Source organism: Phasianus colchicus, chromosome 2, assembly GCF_987193195.1.
Source record: "Phasianus colchicus chromosome 2, bPhaCol1.hap1.1, whole genome shotgun sequence".
Classification (NCBI taxonomy): Eukaryota; Metazoa; Chordata; class Aves; order Galliformes; family Phasianidae; genus Phasianus; species Phasianus colchicus.
Window position 1 is genome coordinate 88,366,996 of NC_143437.1, and position 15,699 is coordinate 88,382,694.

Below are 15,699 nucleotides of genomic sequence, written 5' to 3' on the forward strand. Positions count from 1 at the left end.
TGTTTATTCCTCTTATACGGTTTCTCACTTCCTTTTCATTCTCTCTTTGACATCAGTTTATCTTTGAATTCAGAATCTGAACTTGGATGTGCTCTCTGGAAGCATGACATGCTGTTATTATCAATGGAGTGTGCTGCTAGCAGAGGTGGGAACCTTCTACTAACCTGAAGGATTCTTTACAGGGGAAAGGTTTAAATCACAAGGACTGGGGGTATTTTGAAGGCCAGATTACCATCAGCTGCATGGACACTTTTAGAGTGCATTTCTTTAAACAAACTGCATATACATTTTTCTTTGAGACGCTGGTGAGGCAGATTTCTCATTTTCCAAAAGCCTTCTGGATTCTTTCAGAGCTTTTTCACATGAGCATTATCCAACACTCGCATAGCACAACAGAAGTGAAAGCCTTGCATAAGGATTCTGGCTTTAAATGGTCCAAATACAAAAAACTTTAAGTCTGTCTTCAAAGCAGCATGTAGACAACATCTGAGCAAAGAGGGTGAGAACATCTCTTCATCTTTTTCAGGTATAATGCAGAGCAAATGCACGTGGTGCTGCAGAAGCGGTTACTGATTTTAAAGGGCTCACTAGAAGCACTTTCTACACATTGGCATGCAAGTTGTTCCATTTGGTTTCAAACGGATGGCAACCTGTTTAAACAAGTGCTGTATTACACTTCCCCCACCATGGGGGAGAGACGAGGTACAGCACTTACAGCTGTCACAGATATTCAGCAGCCCAGTTGTGAGATCCTTAACACTACGGTAATTCCACGTTCATTTTGTACTCGTGCTGTTCGAATTCAAGATGTAATTACACCTGTTACCAGCCACAATGTGCTGTCATCACATAACTCTGAAGAGAATGCACAAAGCCTTTAGGGCACTCTAGCCAAACAATATAAAAATGTTAAGGAGGAAGGACGTATAGCAACTATTTGTCATAATCATGGGACTCACTTCCTACTCCTCTATGTGGGTGATTCATCTTTTAAAGATTAAAATAACAGTCATTATTAAAAAATGCTCACAGTATGAAAAACTACCATCTGTGCTATCAATAGGAACTTCTGTAGCGCGCTGTGAAAATCTTCTTTGATATCTGCACAGACTTTGTGCACAGATTACAGTTGTGCAGATATCTGCATGTTCTACTTCAGATGTTTCTTGAAATTTTGGATTGATTAAGAAAATCAGGATGAAACTAATTAAAAAGTAATAATTAAGAAGTATTTTGCAGCTTTGTAATGTGGAAGCAATAAGGACAGGAATTAAAAAAACCCCACAAAACATAATTCCATGTTATTGTTGTTGCTCAAGAGGTGATACCACAAGGTTCCAATCTAACACCAAACATATTATAGGTGTGGTGGCATCTGCAGCATCCTAAGCACAGATGTACGCACAGGTGTAAATTTAAGGATACAATTTCTTTTAATGTTAACGTGATCTTAGTCAAAAAGTTCTGAGCAGATGTTACATAACAAAAGCATAATATCAAAATAAAGATTCAGGTGGTAAATACGGTCACATTTAATGTCAGATTATCTGAGAAAAGACATTGCAGGTGTAACCAAGGCAGTCCAAGGAAGTTGCTTGAGTGCCTGCTAAGTAAGCAATGAAGCTGATCTATTGTACCGAGGAGATGCTGCATTTGGAGACTCGAAAAATGAAAAGAAATTTGAGGCAAGTAAAGAAGTCCACTTGTGTGAGGCTCTGACAGTTGTCTATTAACTATTATGAAAATAATATTTAGCGTAATTTACTAAAAGAAGCAGAACTAATATAATAAGCTTCGTAAGTAGCTTATTTCAATATTTCAAATGTTGAGGAGCCAGACAGAATATGGTATAAAATTCAATGCATTGATGATGAAGGTCAGAATAAGAATTTCAGAGACACTACTGAAAGCATAGCATCAAAAAATGGAGAGAATAAAATACCAAGTAAGAAAGGGATATCAAGATAACCTGCAGATTGTAGATTTAAAGAAAGGATGTTGGCAGCATCGGCTGCAAAAGAGAACATGTGGCTTGCAAACAAGCATTTCCAAGGGAAAAACCAAAGTCTACTTTTGGCCACTTTATGCTTCAACTAGTGATGTGTCATCTAGGAAAAATATTGTGTACTGCAATGATGGATTGGATGTTACAAGGCAAGATGGGAACAAGGAGACTGAGTCACTGAGGCAGGGTGACAACGGAACTTTTCAGTGGTAAGACTATTGACCTTCTGTCCCTTCAGTAAAAGTACAGTGAGAGAATTAGTGCATAAATGACCTCCCTTCATAAGGACAGGCACTCAGAGGAGACGTGAAGAAACACTGGAGACAGAACGTAGAGATGACTGTGAGTTCACAAGATGTTACAAGGGATGTTGGGTATGAATAGAAATAAGCAGCAGCTGCAGAAGTGAGTGGAATCCTGAGAGTTTGCTAAAGATGTAATGAGAGAGCAGTGCAGAAGTTCTGATAGAATAGAAAGGAAAATAGGGGAGAGGAGGAAAGATTGGTAAGATACAGCCGTTAAGTTTAGAAGCACTAAAGAACTGAATTATGGGTCTTGATGAAAGCAATTTGTTTTGGCTTCATGGAAAACATAATAATCTGGCACTTCTCTCTTTCAAAGCGTTTAAGATCTCAAAACAGATAAGATTTTTAGCAGACTAAAATTCTACTAGGGTTCAAGATCCCGTTCCCTGTTTTTTAAGTTACGAGTTCAAAAGTCTTATCCTTGCTGACATTTGTTCCTGAGAAATATGTTAAAATACTCCCAGCGAAAGAAAATATTTTGAAGCCAGCCAATGGAAGTACCATAAACTAAAATGAAAGTACCAGGAACCAAAGGTGAGGATTTAATATTAAGTGTCAAAATGTGAGGAATGTAAAAAACAGCAATATATAAAATACTTTATTGATTTATTCCAAGCTGCAGAAAATGTTTCACCTCAGACCTGATTTTGCAGGTCCACTTCCACGCACTGTAGCTTTTGGCTTCACATGTAGATAAAGCATCCCTGTAAGTATGTGACACCAAAAACGACTTGTTCTCGTTGTTGTGCCTTTATTTTGTTCTTATTTTGTTACTATTTTTCCCTTGTTAAAACATGAAAATTGCTGAAATGAGAACTTGCTTATCTACTAAATCAACACTTCTGGTGTTTTAGGTGGCAAAGTCCGCAGATATAGACTAAAGTAAACATTTTCTGATATTTCCTCAGAAAAATCTAATACTTCCTTTGCTATCGGAGGTCTCACAAGATCTCTGCATTTGCCTGTCAAACAGAAGCTGCGCAGCTGTAAGTAAATGATAATTGGAAAGATAATGTTAGTGGTATCCAGGCATCTCTCTCCAAGCAGCTTAGTCGTGCGCAGCATGGAATAAAACCAGGATTGGCTGAGTAAGGGAATTTGCTGTTTCCCAGGAAAGGAAATTGCCTAAAGCACATCTGGTGAAACGTTCTACATGTTTAGTTTTGACAAAATATACATTTCAGCTCTTCTTATAAGGTGAGTTCTGTAGAGCGAGTATCATCTTTCTAAAAAGGGAAAGCTCTAATTTGTACTTTAAATATACTGAGCACTTATTTGCTATTTTATGTCAAATATTATATACACTCAGCTATAACACAAGCAGGAAATCCCAGACTAAGCATCAGTATTTCATTTTGTAGGATGAATGTATGATGAATGCAAACACTCCGCTCCATACCCTCAGTACAGATAAAGATGAGAACAACGAACATAAAAATACTGAGAAGCAGCAACTGGCCCAAATTATAAGTTTTTACTAAATCTCATACTGGCATATATAAGATTCCATGCCAAATTATCTACGTTCCTTCCTACTTCAGTGTGTCTAAGAATGAACTGCAACACCTCGTAACTGGAAGGAGTCAGATCTCTGTCATTCAGCTTTTCTGGAACAAGCCCTGCCCTGTAGAATACTTGTTATGCCTCTGAGGCTCAGTAGAAAGGCTGCATTCAGGCATCTTCCTTCCTCCTCCCCAGTTTTCAAGGACAAAAATGTATTTAACTGGCCTTACTTTTCACACCAGATTTCCAAATTTAGCTGTTACTACTTTCTTTCCCCCTGAACTCTGCCTGGCTTCCATTCTCCAGAGAGGCAGAGAAGACCACTTCCTCCTCCACAGCTGGGAAAGCTGCTCCCGAGGGGATGGGAAGGGTGAAGGATCACAAACAAATGCTCCAAAAGATGCCCTGAATGCAGCACTCTCCCGTAGTGATGGGTTAAAGGGATGTATATTTATCCCGTTGGCAAGGTGAATGCTCACTAACGTTCCTGGGTGGTGGGAAAGAATTCTTCATTAGAGTAATATGAGTCCATCAGACCCAGATGGGGAAATAGCAAAACTCTCCCTCTCCCTTCAGTTACTGCCACCATAGCCAGGAATTACTAAGGAAAGGTCAGGGAAACGTGAGCAGGGTGACCCCCAGGGTGCTACTCAAGATGTGGGTGAGGAGCACAGAGAACTGGTGGTTCCTGCTCTGCTGGTACGGTCCGCCACCTGGCATTTGTTGCCTCCTGCACAATGATACCTGCACTTTCTCCCTGAGCTGCAGACAGCTGCCACAGCAATTGGCCACCCATTCATTCATTCAAAACAACAACAGCAACAACAACAAAAAAAACTGTAAAAGGTGAACTGATTTCTCCTCCCAGTATTCATACAACCACAGTTCTCCCTAGTGGAGGTCGGAGATACAGCAGCGTGGCCAAGCAGCCTCCAAGCTCCCCACTGTTCCCCACTGTGGTACTGGTCAGAGGCCTCCCAGAGTCATGTACTGGTTTTCCTAAAGGAAAGTAGGCCCCACATCAAACCTTCAGAATCTCTCCAATCTCTCCTCAAAAATCCAGCAAAGCCGAGCTGCAGGATCAGGCTGGTGATGTGACCTGCCAGTGTGACATATGGGTGATAAGCTCAACTGAGATCCCTGAACTGCTGGTGTAATCAAGCCTCTCTGACAATTTCTCAGTATCCCTTAAATCTCATCTTTTATATGTGTACAGTCTCTTGAGTAGAAGCATAATAATTAAAAAGAAATCATCTAACAGACTATTCTGGTCAGCCTCATGTTTTCCTTTTCTATCTCACGAAGGGACTAAAGAACCCATGAAAATATAAGCAGAACAGTTAAGAGCATCTCCCAGTTCTCCTCATCAAGAAGATGCTTTCAGGGCTGCAACATGCTGATTTTCAGCACTGCTCTTGTGGGAGCCCCATATTCCTTAGGCTAGCTTTGAGAAGAACAGAAGAGGGAACAGACAATTTAAGGACAGTTATATACAAGCCAACAGGAAACTCTCTTTTTAACTTCAGAAAAAAAAGCAATCAAATCAAATAATGAATTTGAATGTCTGGCTAGATATCTAGAAATCCTACACAGCGTATAAATCTAATCCATGTGGCATAATAGCAGGTTTCTCAATTGCACTGCAGTAAACTGCTATGCACATGACATTAAACATTCTTTCAAAACTTTCAATTACTGCAAAGAAAACAAAATATATCTGCACTATGCAGAAAGGTACCAAAACTTCAGTAGCAATGCAGGTAGCTGTCGCATTAATATACTTTGCTATCACCACAGAAACTTGAATGGATGGGAAATACATCATTTTCACGCCAAACTCTACAAATATGTTTATTTTGTACAAAATATTCTTGACTGTATCTCAAACTCTGAACACTTTCCTCCATGTAAACTGCCTGGAAGGATGAAGGTTGGCAGATGAACACTGCACAGCTCACAGTCCTAACAGAACTCCAACCTTCCTGGGAGTCTCCAGAATGGAATTCCAGAGACTGCCCTTTCCAGAAGTACCAAAGCATTATGTAAAGAAATCTCAACCACTTTTGATAGGGTAAGCAAATGCAGTTAGCTGTTAAAATCATTTTCGTCAACCCCTGAACACAGTTTTCACGATATAAAGAGTAAAACTACATTAACGTGCTATGTTAGACATAGCAAGCTGTGTAAGATGGTCTGTCCCAAGAGATGGTGGTGAGGCACACTGGGATCTTCCGTCTACCACTGAAACTTTGGCATCTGATCCATGCTGGTTGGACGAGCATGGCATTCCCCTTATTTTAACTGTGAGAAACCTACAGCCTGTAGTCCCCAGCCGAGCAGAGCAGCGGGGCGGTTTCTCTCCAGGAATCAGCGCTCTGTAGTGCTGCTTTCTAGAAGCCAACAAGAGGGAAAGGAAACTCCTCCGACATTTCAGTGCACGCAGCTCTTTCCCAGGGGCTGGTGAGGTAGTGTTCTGCTTTTGTGGGGTCATTTCTCATGGCAGAGATCATGGGAGTGCGGAGGAGGGCAAAGCTCCTTTTTACAACCCTTTTGTACAGCCAAGCTTCCATCTCCTCTCTGAGATGTTCCCTCACCTTTTCCAGGTGTTTCCCACTTGGGAGGGCAGGAACCGCCCCTCAGTGCAGGCAGTGCCTTGGTGCTGGTGGCTGTGTGAGGCTGGATTTGCAGCTCACGTCGATGTTATCGCTATGAGACACAGCCAATTCAAATCGATAAAAACCAATTAAAAAGAAGGATGAGCTTAAAAACATTTAGCTCCTGAAAGCCACGCACATAAATGACTACTCGGGTCAGAGATCCTCTGACATACGGAGTCTGTGTTGGGCTGAAAACTTTTAATTCACCCCCTGTTTCCTGCGCAAGGACGTGCCCCCGTTCGCTGCCACACGCTCCGGACAATGCCGAGCTACACCATGCCTTAAGCACAAGCTAAATCACACCTTCGTCCGGCGAGTTAATAAAAACAACCCCCCAAGTTCCTTCCAGAAGCACAAACGGGCGCGCGAACCATTTCCCATCACCGTGACCGCACTGAGGAGCGCTGCCCGCTCGGAGCAGCGCCCGGTGAGCGGCGGCGGGGCCGCCCGTGCCCAGGAAGTTCCTCGGATCCGCCGCGGTCCCGCTCCCCCCGGGGCTCTCCCCGCCGTCCCGCGTCCGCGCGTCCTCCCGGAGGCGATGGACCCCCCCGCGGAGGGAGGGAGGGAGGGGCGGCCCCTCCGCATGTCTGCCTTCCCCTACCAACTTATCATATAAGGAACGGGGGGAGCCGAGCACCGGCGGCAGCTCGGGACGCGGCGGAGCGGGAGGAGGCGTTCAGGGGGTGGGAAGGCGGCGGAGCTCGGGCCGGCTCTCCGTGGGCACCGGGCGGGCCGCCCGCAGCGCATGGCCGCGGGGCGCTGAGCTCCGAGCTCCGGGCCGGGACCTCCGCGGGCAGGAAGATGCGGCTGAGCGTCTACTTCACGTGGGGCTGCAGCATCGTCCTCGCCGCGGGATACAACGCCTTCGGGAAGGGCGCGGAGCCGGCAGGCAAGAAGCAGTACCAGGTCCAGCACGGGCCGTGCAGCTACACCTTCCTGCTGCCCGAGGCCGACAGCTGCCGGCCGCCCTACGTGCCCAACGCCGTGCAGCGCGACGCGCCGCTTGACTACGACGACTCCGTGCAGAGGCTGCAGCTGCTGGAGAACATCATGGAGAACAACACCCAGTGGCTCCTGAAGGTGGGATAACGTTTCTGTCCTACGAATCGGGTTTGCCGTATCTCCCTAGCTATGTCGTGATGGGCTTCTTCCCATCCAACATCCCTAATTTCACACAGTATGTGCTCTGTGCTAGGTTTCTGACCTGCTTGTCTATCCACGAGTTGTCTCAAGTCTGAGAAGTTAACTTTCTAGCTCAGCAAGGAACAGTTCTGCAGGGTTTGCTGTTACATTCGTGCCTTTTGGACAACCAGTCATGGCACGGGTGGGCAGCAAGCACGTCTGAAGGCTCTGACATGAGAGCAGCAGCTCAGAGTGTATAATTAACCAGCACGGGCTGTTCTATCTCTGTTTAAACAATATAGAACGTGCCGTTATCTGAGGCATGATAAAAAAAAATAAACTGAAACGTGATCTCAGAATTTGTAGGCAGAAAAGTGAGTAGGTAAAACCACAGGGATAAGTGTAGCTCCACGTGAGGAATGCCAGTCTGGCTTGCCTTGAGGTTAGCCTGCTGAAGTGATGGGATTGCAAGAAAGTTCACTGGCGGATATCCTTCACATCCTGTAACATTTCCACTCAGACATACAAATATTCAAGGAAAAACACACTTGGCCCAAGGTGTTTCAGATGCCACATAGCTTCTTTTAGTGCCACTCTATTGGAACTAAAGGACTTATTGCCCAAATGACAACTTTTATGAAATTATACCAGAAACAGCTGGAAAACATTATGCTGCATCCATTCTTAATGTGACTGGAGAATAAACTTGACCACCGAGCCACATTTTTACAGGAACTCGATTCTAGATGTGACAGCTCAGTGTATCTCACTGCCACCTGGAACAGAGTGACAGTACAGTTTAATTGCATCACAAATGTACAGTTCTATGCTTATGCCCATCTGCCAAGCAGTAAACATGCCAAGGACTTAACTGAGAATTTGACACAGTGATTGTAGAACGATGCCCTATGGGTTTGTTTATTAAAGAAATGTTGCAAAAATGGAGAGAATTCAGAATTCTCTGTAGTAAGCAGTCCCTTTTTCATTTTATAGTCACATCATTATAACATAATTTTGCACTGGGGTTGCCTTAACTCATTAGTTACAGCATTACAGAACTAGCGTGACAGAATCAAAGAAACTTGCTAGTGAGTTTGCGTGAAGAGCAGAAGCCTCTTCAAAGCAGAAAGTGCATTGTGTTTATCTATCTGAAAACAAGCACAAAAGCTTAAATTCAAAATGCACACACTCAAAGTGTGCATCTAAGTCTGTCTTCATGGGCTCAGGATGCGTAAACCCGTACATTTGGGAAAGCTAGCAATGTCAGTAGCCTTATTTTTCTTTTAATGTCACAGGCAAACTTACTTCTCTCCACATATGGACTTACCTTTCTATTTATTAATTTACAACACTCGCTATTGTAATGTTAGACCGACATTACCAGATGTGCAGTGCAGGATGAAAACCTCACAAAGTAACACAGCCTCATCTACCCAGCTGGTAAGCAGCTTCCCAGCATAAACAACAAAATCACACACGGTGCTCCTCTGCTAAATGCCACTTAAGTAGGAAAACAGTATCATAAGTGACATCAGGTAAACAGAAAGCAGCCAGCAAATTCCAGCATCCTTATTTAGTAAAAACTGCGCTTTTCCTGTCACCCTCTGGGAAGTCAGCTACAAGAGGAATAGGATAAGTGCCTCCAACCAATTCTTTAGGGGATCAAAAGACAGATTCTGTTTTACAAGGCAGAGAAGAGTTTCTTTTAGTTGAGCACAGATTTCCAAGTAAGATGCTGTAGAACAGACTGATTTTTTTTTTTTTTCTAGCTGTTCCACAGCTAAACATCCTGTAAAATCAGCACTGTTTGCCTTTTTCACTATTTTAACACCTGCTCTCTATGTCATCTGTTTTGTTCACAAAGAGACTCCAACAAAAGTTGCCTTTCCTCAGATTTGCTTTGCTGGTGACACCTGGTCTGCCAAGTGAAGATGAAAAGCAAACAATAACCTTTAAAGTTGCTTACTTAGTTCGCTTGATGTCTTAGTGCTTTTATTTTTTAAGATCACCAATACACATTCCTAGGTTCATATTTCAAGTTACCAAAATGTAACAACAGAATCTTTAAGTTCACATAGATTTGTATTGTGTTAAAACTATAATATAAAATTAATTTTAAAAGAACCTGACATTAATGCCTTAGCAATTGCACGGAAGCTGCTCTAGGTTTTGCTTTTGAAAAAAAAAAAAAAAAAAAAAAAGGCTAGTTTTGCTCACTGGAGAGGCAGCACCACCTGTTTTCTTTTGAAGTTAAGAAAAATACATGCCACACTTTTAGTGCGGATCAACTTTTCAAAGCTGTTCCTGAAGTCCTGCACATCCCAAAACATTTTTACACTCCTCCCTCCCCCGTCCTGCCTTTAATCCATCAACTAAAGGAAACATTATGTTTCTGAATGAACAGTAGGCTGTATGAATGGAACAGCATGGGAAGTGTGCGCTTTATCTGGTTAATGGACAAACACAATGGGAAGAAAATTTGTTATGTAGGGTCAGGTTCTTTCCTGCTCTAGTCCTGCATACAGAGCAGAAGACTTTGTTCTGCCATTGCTACCAATTAAATTGGCTGCTGCTTCATGAAACCCCCCCCTTTTTTTTTTTTTTGTCCATACTGCTTTAATGCCTTATGCCAGCGCTGTACATACCATACATATAAGTGGAATGTCTTTTCAAAAGTAGATTATGCTTAAGGGTTCAGATGACATACCAGGACAAACCACTATTCCCCCTAATCCAGTGTTTAGCAGTAATCCAGTAAGTGATGCTGTAGAGCAAAGGGCAAAACCCTAGATCAACTGTGCAATAACATACCTGAAATGAACTTTCTTCTATGACCTTTCCTACTTGGGGATCAATTTATGTACTACAAGTGTAAGATTTTCAATTTGAGGGGGTAGGAGTTCGAGATACAGATATAGATGAGATACAAGACTGAAAGTTTTAAGTGTAGTCAGTACACTGGGCATCATCCTTGAGAACTTCTTTATATATAACACTGGGTTTTCAAATATTCCCAGAAGACGGACGATTCCCATAAGGTCCACAATTAAACCAATCTCTATCCAAAATAATGGCAGTTTAATCATTTGGAACATGACAGTTCTACTGAATGCACTGTGTTTTTTCAGGTATTAGGGCACTGAAATAACCTAATGCTCACTCGAATTTACTTCTCAGTACATAAACTAGATCAGGAGGATGTTGGACTCTGTCCAAAGCAATAGCATAAAAGAAGTGGGTCATATCTTTTCTTTCCTTTTAGAAATAGTCAAAAACAATTTATGATGAAACTGATAATAGCACATGGGATGAAGGGAATTTATTTTTTAGTATATAAGCAAGTCAAAAGACTAGAAAACTAAAATCTGTGCCAGGAGTCAGCATTAAACCTAAAACTAGAATTTTACTGTGAACCATCCTAGAAGGGGAATATGTTGCTGACAGAGATTCAGTATCTTTGGGTACTCTGAACTTATCTTTGCTTTTTCTTACCCTGGAAGCTAGAAACTCTTTGTCATTTTGAAACATATTTCTTCTCTAGGGAAAACATATTCTGACATTTTAAGATGTGTGGGAATATATATGTATAATATTTTATGAATAAGTACCAATGAATGGTTATAATTATTGCAGTACTTGTACAGAAGTGCATATCTCAAATATAAAAAAGATATTCTGACATGCATCATCTAAAAACATCTGCATGCAATAGATAAGGACAAATATATGTAAAGCACTGGATTTTGAAATACGCAAGAGATGTTTCTGACTCCGAATCAAGGGCTGCATTCCTTTCTTAAGTGATGCATCTGTTTTCACTTACATGTGAAAAGTGCTTGTTTCTGTATATCAACTATGTATTTGCTAAGCAAAAGAATACTGGCATGACCAAAAAAGAAAATACCGTTTTAATTTGAGAATAGTACAAATTATCGGATGAAGTTTCCAAGCTACTTTAGGTGATCTGACTCTGCAGTCTACTGTTGCATCTCCTGTAGGTAAATTCTTGTGAAAAGATTTGAAATTATTCTTGCGTGTGTTTAAAAACTGATGTAAAGATTGTTTCTGTGTCATTCCACAAGTACCAAACTGATGAAACAGGTATGAGACTGTACGAAACCCATGAAGAGGAGCAGAGATTTTCGTGTGTAGGTCTACAAGAAAAAAATGGAACTTGAGAGCTCATCATGTTCAAGATGTGATTAGAAAAAAATATGGTAGACAGATGCTTGTTTTACTGAACCAGTCTCTTATTAGCATTCACAGTAGATTTTCACGTGCTCTGTTTGCTATCAATATGATCGCAAAGTAATCACCTTTGGCTGGTCTAAATAGCAAACTGGAAGACTTCATCAGTTATTGATAATAAGTGTGGTTTTGTTTTCTGCTCCTTCAAGTGCACGTACAGGAAATAAGCCTGGAAATGCCTGAGTTGACAGGCTTAACCAATAAATACACTGCAAAACTCAACAGCACAATCTCTAGAATGTTTTAGAACCTCCTGCTGAGAGATTGAATTCCACAGTGGTATTTATTTTACAGACAGTTAACGTGTTAGTGCTCCTTCTTTGTTGTTCATCATACTTAATTCAGTAACATGCATCCCCTCTAAGTCTACCGAGAGAAACAACTGATAACTTTTTCTTGATTTCTTCCTGACCAGAGGAAGCAAACTGTGACAAAGGGATTGCCTAGAACTGAATTTTGCCTAAAAGACACAGATGACCATTTCCATTTCTAACTTTCAAAACAGGAATATCAGTACCTCCTGTGACTGTATTTTATTCTCATTTTCACACTATATAGTGTTTGCATTTGTGAAAATATACCACATTATACATTATTCAATTCACAAAACTTTTGTCAGTAAACCAAGGTAACTTAGTAAATCACTAATTATTTCGTATCTTTTTTTATAATTTAATGTAAGAAACTCCTGTTGCACCTACTGTTAATGGGATTTTGCTTTGGGTGAAAGGCAGGAGCAGGACAGAGTAAGTTTGTCTTTCTGCACTAATACGTCCATTATAGGGACAGACATGCAAAACACTGTCAGCTGATTTAGAAGATATGCTGTCCGAGCTTAGATTAGGGTCTACAGCAGAGAGGTGCCACTCTCTAATCCTTCTCTGGATTTTAGCAAACCCAGAATTTTGTCAGATGACTCAGACTATCTTGATTAGCTCCCTAGAGTAAGTTCAGTCTGTCTTCTGAGCCTGGAAGAAAAGCAAGAGGAATGGAAAAACGGAAAGAAATTCCCCTTAAAGAGGCAGATTTATCAGTAGTGCTGAAGAAGTTGCAAAAGCTAGCGTGCTGCACAGCTCTTATCCTGGCATGCAGCTTTGGAATACATTTTATAAACCTCAGAATCCGGAGACATAAGTGGATAGTAGAAGCGTGGAACATGCTACAGAGATGATACAAAATATACCAATAAACATTACACATCCCACTTGTTAAAACAGCTTGGGAGTGATAATTGAATGAGGACTGATGGCCTCTCCTTCAAGTTTGGTGTCCCCATTCCCACATCCTGACTGAAACAAAAGATGCAAGTTGCGCTTCAGAGAAAAAGGGTTCTGGCAGTCAGTTAGGTAAGAGGCTTACAGATGGGAGTCTTACAGATACCAGGACAAACTGCAGATTTTCTTAAGCACTCAGGGAAAATGGGAAAAAGACTGCTTTTGAATGAAAAAAATACGTTGTGAATGTACTAGTATATGAAACAAGGATATCACACTGAGAAAATATGTTGGAAGTCGAAACGCACCCAAGTAAATCTCTCACTGGTAATAACAGCTAAACCACTGAGAAAACAATTTGTCAGTGCACTATAAATATCAGTGTAACCTTCAGGAAAAAGGGAATTTCTGTGGGACCGAGCAAGAAGCTTTAGGATAAGCACACACATTTTTACCTGTCATTTTAGTATTTGAATTTCTCAAAGTAACAAAACATAAATTGCAGGTGAAAAAATAATAGGAGGATCAGATAATTTTGCAGGGTTAAGTATCTGGAAAAAAACAGAGGTATGGCACTGTAATTTAATACTCAGAAATGCCTTAGAGATATGGCACATTCCACAGTGGAACAAATTATACCAAATAACCTCACACATACCAAAAATGTGAAAGAGCACTTTACTACTGGAAATTCTGTGATCATTTCATTTCCTTTAGCAGATACATCTCTAGGAAATGGGGCAGAGGAAAAAGACTCATGTTTTTTTCTCTACAATTCAACTACTGTTTGGTTAATCTAAAGTCTATTTGAAACTTAGGGGAAATGTTAAAGAATTCTTCAAGTTACAAAATCCAGATCCATACTTTGCGGGAAAAAAAAAAAAATCCCATACCTAAATAGTCCTGCAAACACTCAGTGTGTTGGTTTTCAAGCTGCCTAGAAAAATACAGTTCTATCCTTAAGTATCTTTTTAAAAAAAAATGCTCACTACGTTTTCCAGGCCAAATAATTACTGAAAACCATGTTAGTTTTCATCTGTCAGTGCAACAGGTTAACCCAAAAGTCAAGATGCTGGTTACAAGCTCAGGAAATGCATCCTGCTATTTGTGTGATGAAGAGGCTGGCTGTCCTCATTTCAACTTCCAGCATGTTATGGCTTAGCCTGGAAAAAGAGAAGGGAGCTACAGAAACTTTCATATTGTTTTTATACTGCCCATACCAACCTTAATTATTTCATCTAATAATCTTCCAAAAGCCTATTGAGGTCTTACTGCTAAAAAATGAGAAACTGATGGAATACACAACCTTCTGTCCATTAACTCCTGTTAGTAAAAACATGGGAAGTCTAGCATCCTTCACAGAATAACGTTATTCACAGAAGCTGTAAGGAGTGAACCATTTCCATCTCTTGATGAGTGAATACTCCACAGTTCTTGGGTGCCATCAACTTTCTCTACAGTTCAGCTGTCTCCAGAGATTCCTGTTAACCCCAGTCACTACTATTTTAACTTCACACAAAAACAGTAATATTTTCAGTTTTGTATTTGTATTCAGGACTTGAACAAAAACACCTACACGGGGTACCATCTGGGGAATAACATTTCAACTTTCTCTCATCAATTCTGGTCAGATTAAAATCAGCTTTTTGTGGTAATGTTTTGTGGTAATGTGGCTGAGACCTTAACAGAGTGTTCTGTTGAACAGCTTGCTGCATGATCTAAGTATTACAGGAGGAAATTAAAAAGCTTTGCTGGATACATCACAACTATCTCAATGTTAGCAAGTTAAATTCTTGAGAAGGCATTCTATTTTACACTTTGTAGTGCTTTTTATTAATGTAACTATTGAGATACTTGAATACTTCTCCTACCAGGACTGGCTGAGAGAGCTGGGGCTGTTCAGCCTGGAGAAGGCTGCGAGGTGACCTGATAGCAGCCTTTCAGTATCTACAGCAGAGCTACAGGAAAGACAGGGACAGACTCTTTAGCAGGATCTGTGGCATGAGAACAAGGGGAAATGGTTTCAAGCATAGAGAGGGCAGATTTAGTTTGGATATAAGGAAAAAGTCTTTTACAGTGAGGGTGGTGAGGCACTGGAACAGGTTGCCCAAAGATGTGGTTGATGCCCCATCCCTGGAGACTTTCAAGGAAAGGCTGGATCAGGCCCTGGGCAACCTGATCTAGCTGTGGTGTCCCTGTTCATTGCAGGGGACAACATGACCTTTAAAGGTCCCTTCCAAGTCTAAGGATTCTATGATTCTACAGTTCTACTGGTAGCATTTCAAAAGTGTCCTGAATGCATATGTGATGACTGGAATAATTTAGTACAGTTAAAACTAGTGTGTTAGAGAATGCTTTTGTGGGACAGCATAATCAATTATATAATTGGTGTCATTCGAGCTACTTCAGAGGCAATATTTTTTTATGCTTTTCAAATAAATTGTCAAAACTATATGATACCCACCTAAGCAAATATTTGATCTTTAATTATCACTCCACCTAATAGGACTTATTAATAGAGAGAAAAACTGAAGTTCTCATCTTTGGATAAATTAAAACTGTACCTGCTTAAAAATAGTAGGAAATTCTTTAAATCTCTAGTGAAAAAATAACAACCTGACTGAACAGTTTAATAAGCTTAGTCC

At 40.9% G+C, this 15,699-nt stretch overlaps 2 protein-coding genes across 5 annotated transcripts in view; one reads left to right on the plus strand and one right to left on the minus strand.

The window, feature by feature from the left end:
- MCPH1 (microcephalin 1) overlaps nucleotides 1–15,699 on the minus strand; it is a 122,018-nt gene that overhangs the window by 26,716 nt on the left and 79,603 nt on the right. The gene's annotated exons all lie outside the window — the stretch shown is intronic.
- The window catches only part of ANGPT2 (angiopoietin 2), a 44,108-nt gene continuing 35,240 nt past the window's right edge, over nucleotides 6,832–15,699 (plus strand). For 2 of the 4 annotated variants that reach the window (XM_031611215.2, XM_090136295.1), the window contains exon 1: nucleotides 6,840–7,550. In XM_031611215.2, coding sequence (XP_031467075.2) covers nucleotides 7,272–7,550 — 279 coding nt within the window. In that variant the 5' untranslated portion in view covers nucleotides 6,840–7,271. Of the gene's footprint in view, nucleotides 7,551–15,699 lie in introns of all 4 variants that reach the window. The other 2 variants (XM_090136294.1, XM_031611214.2) reach the window with 2 other exon arrangements.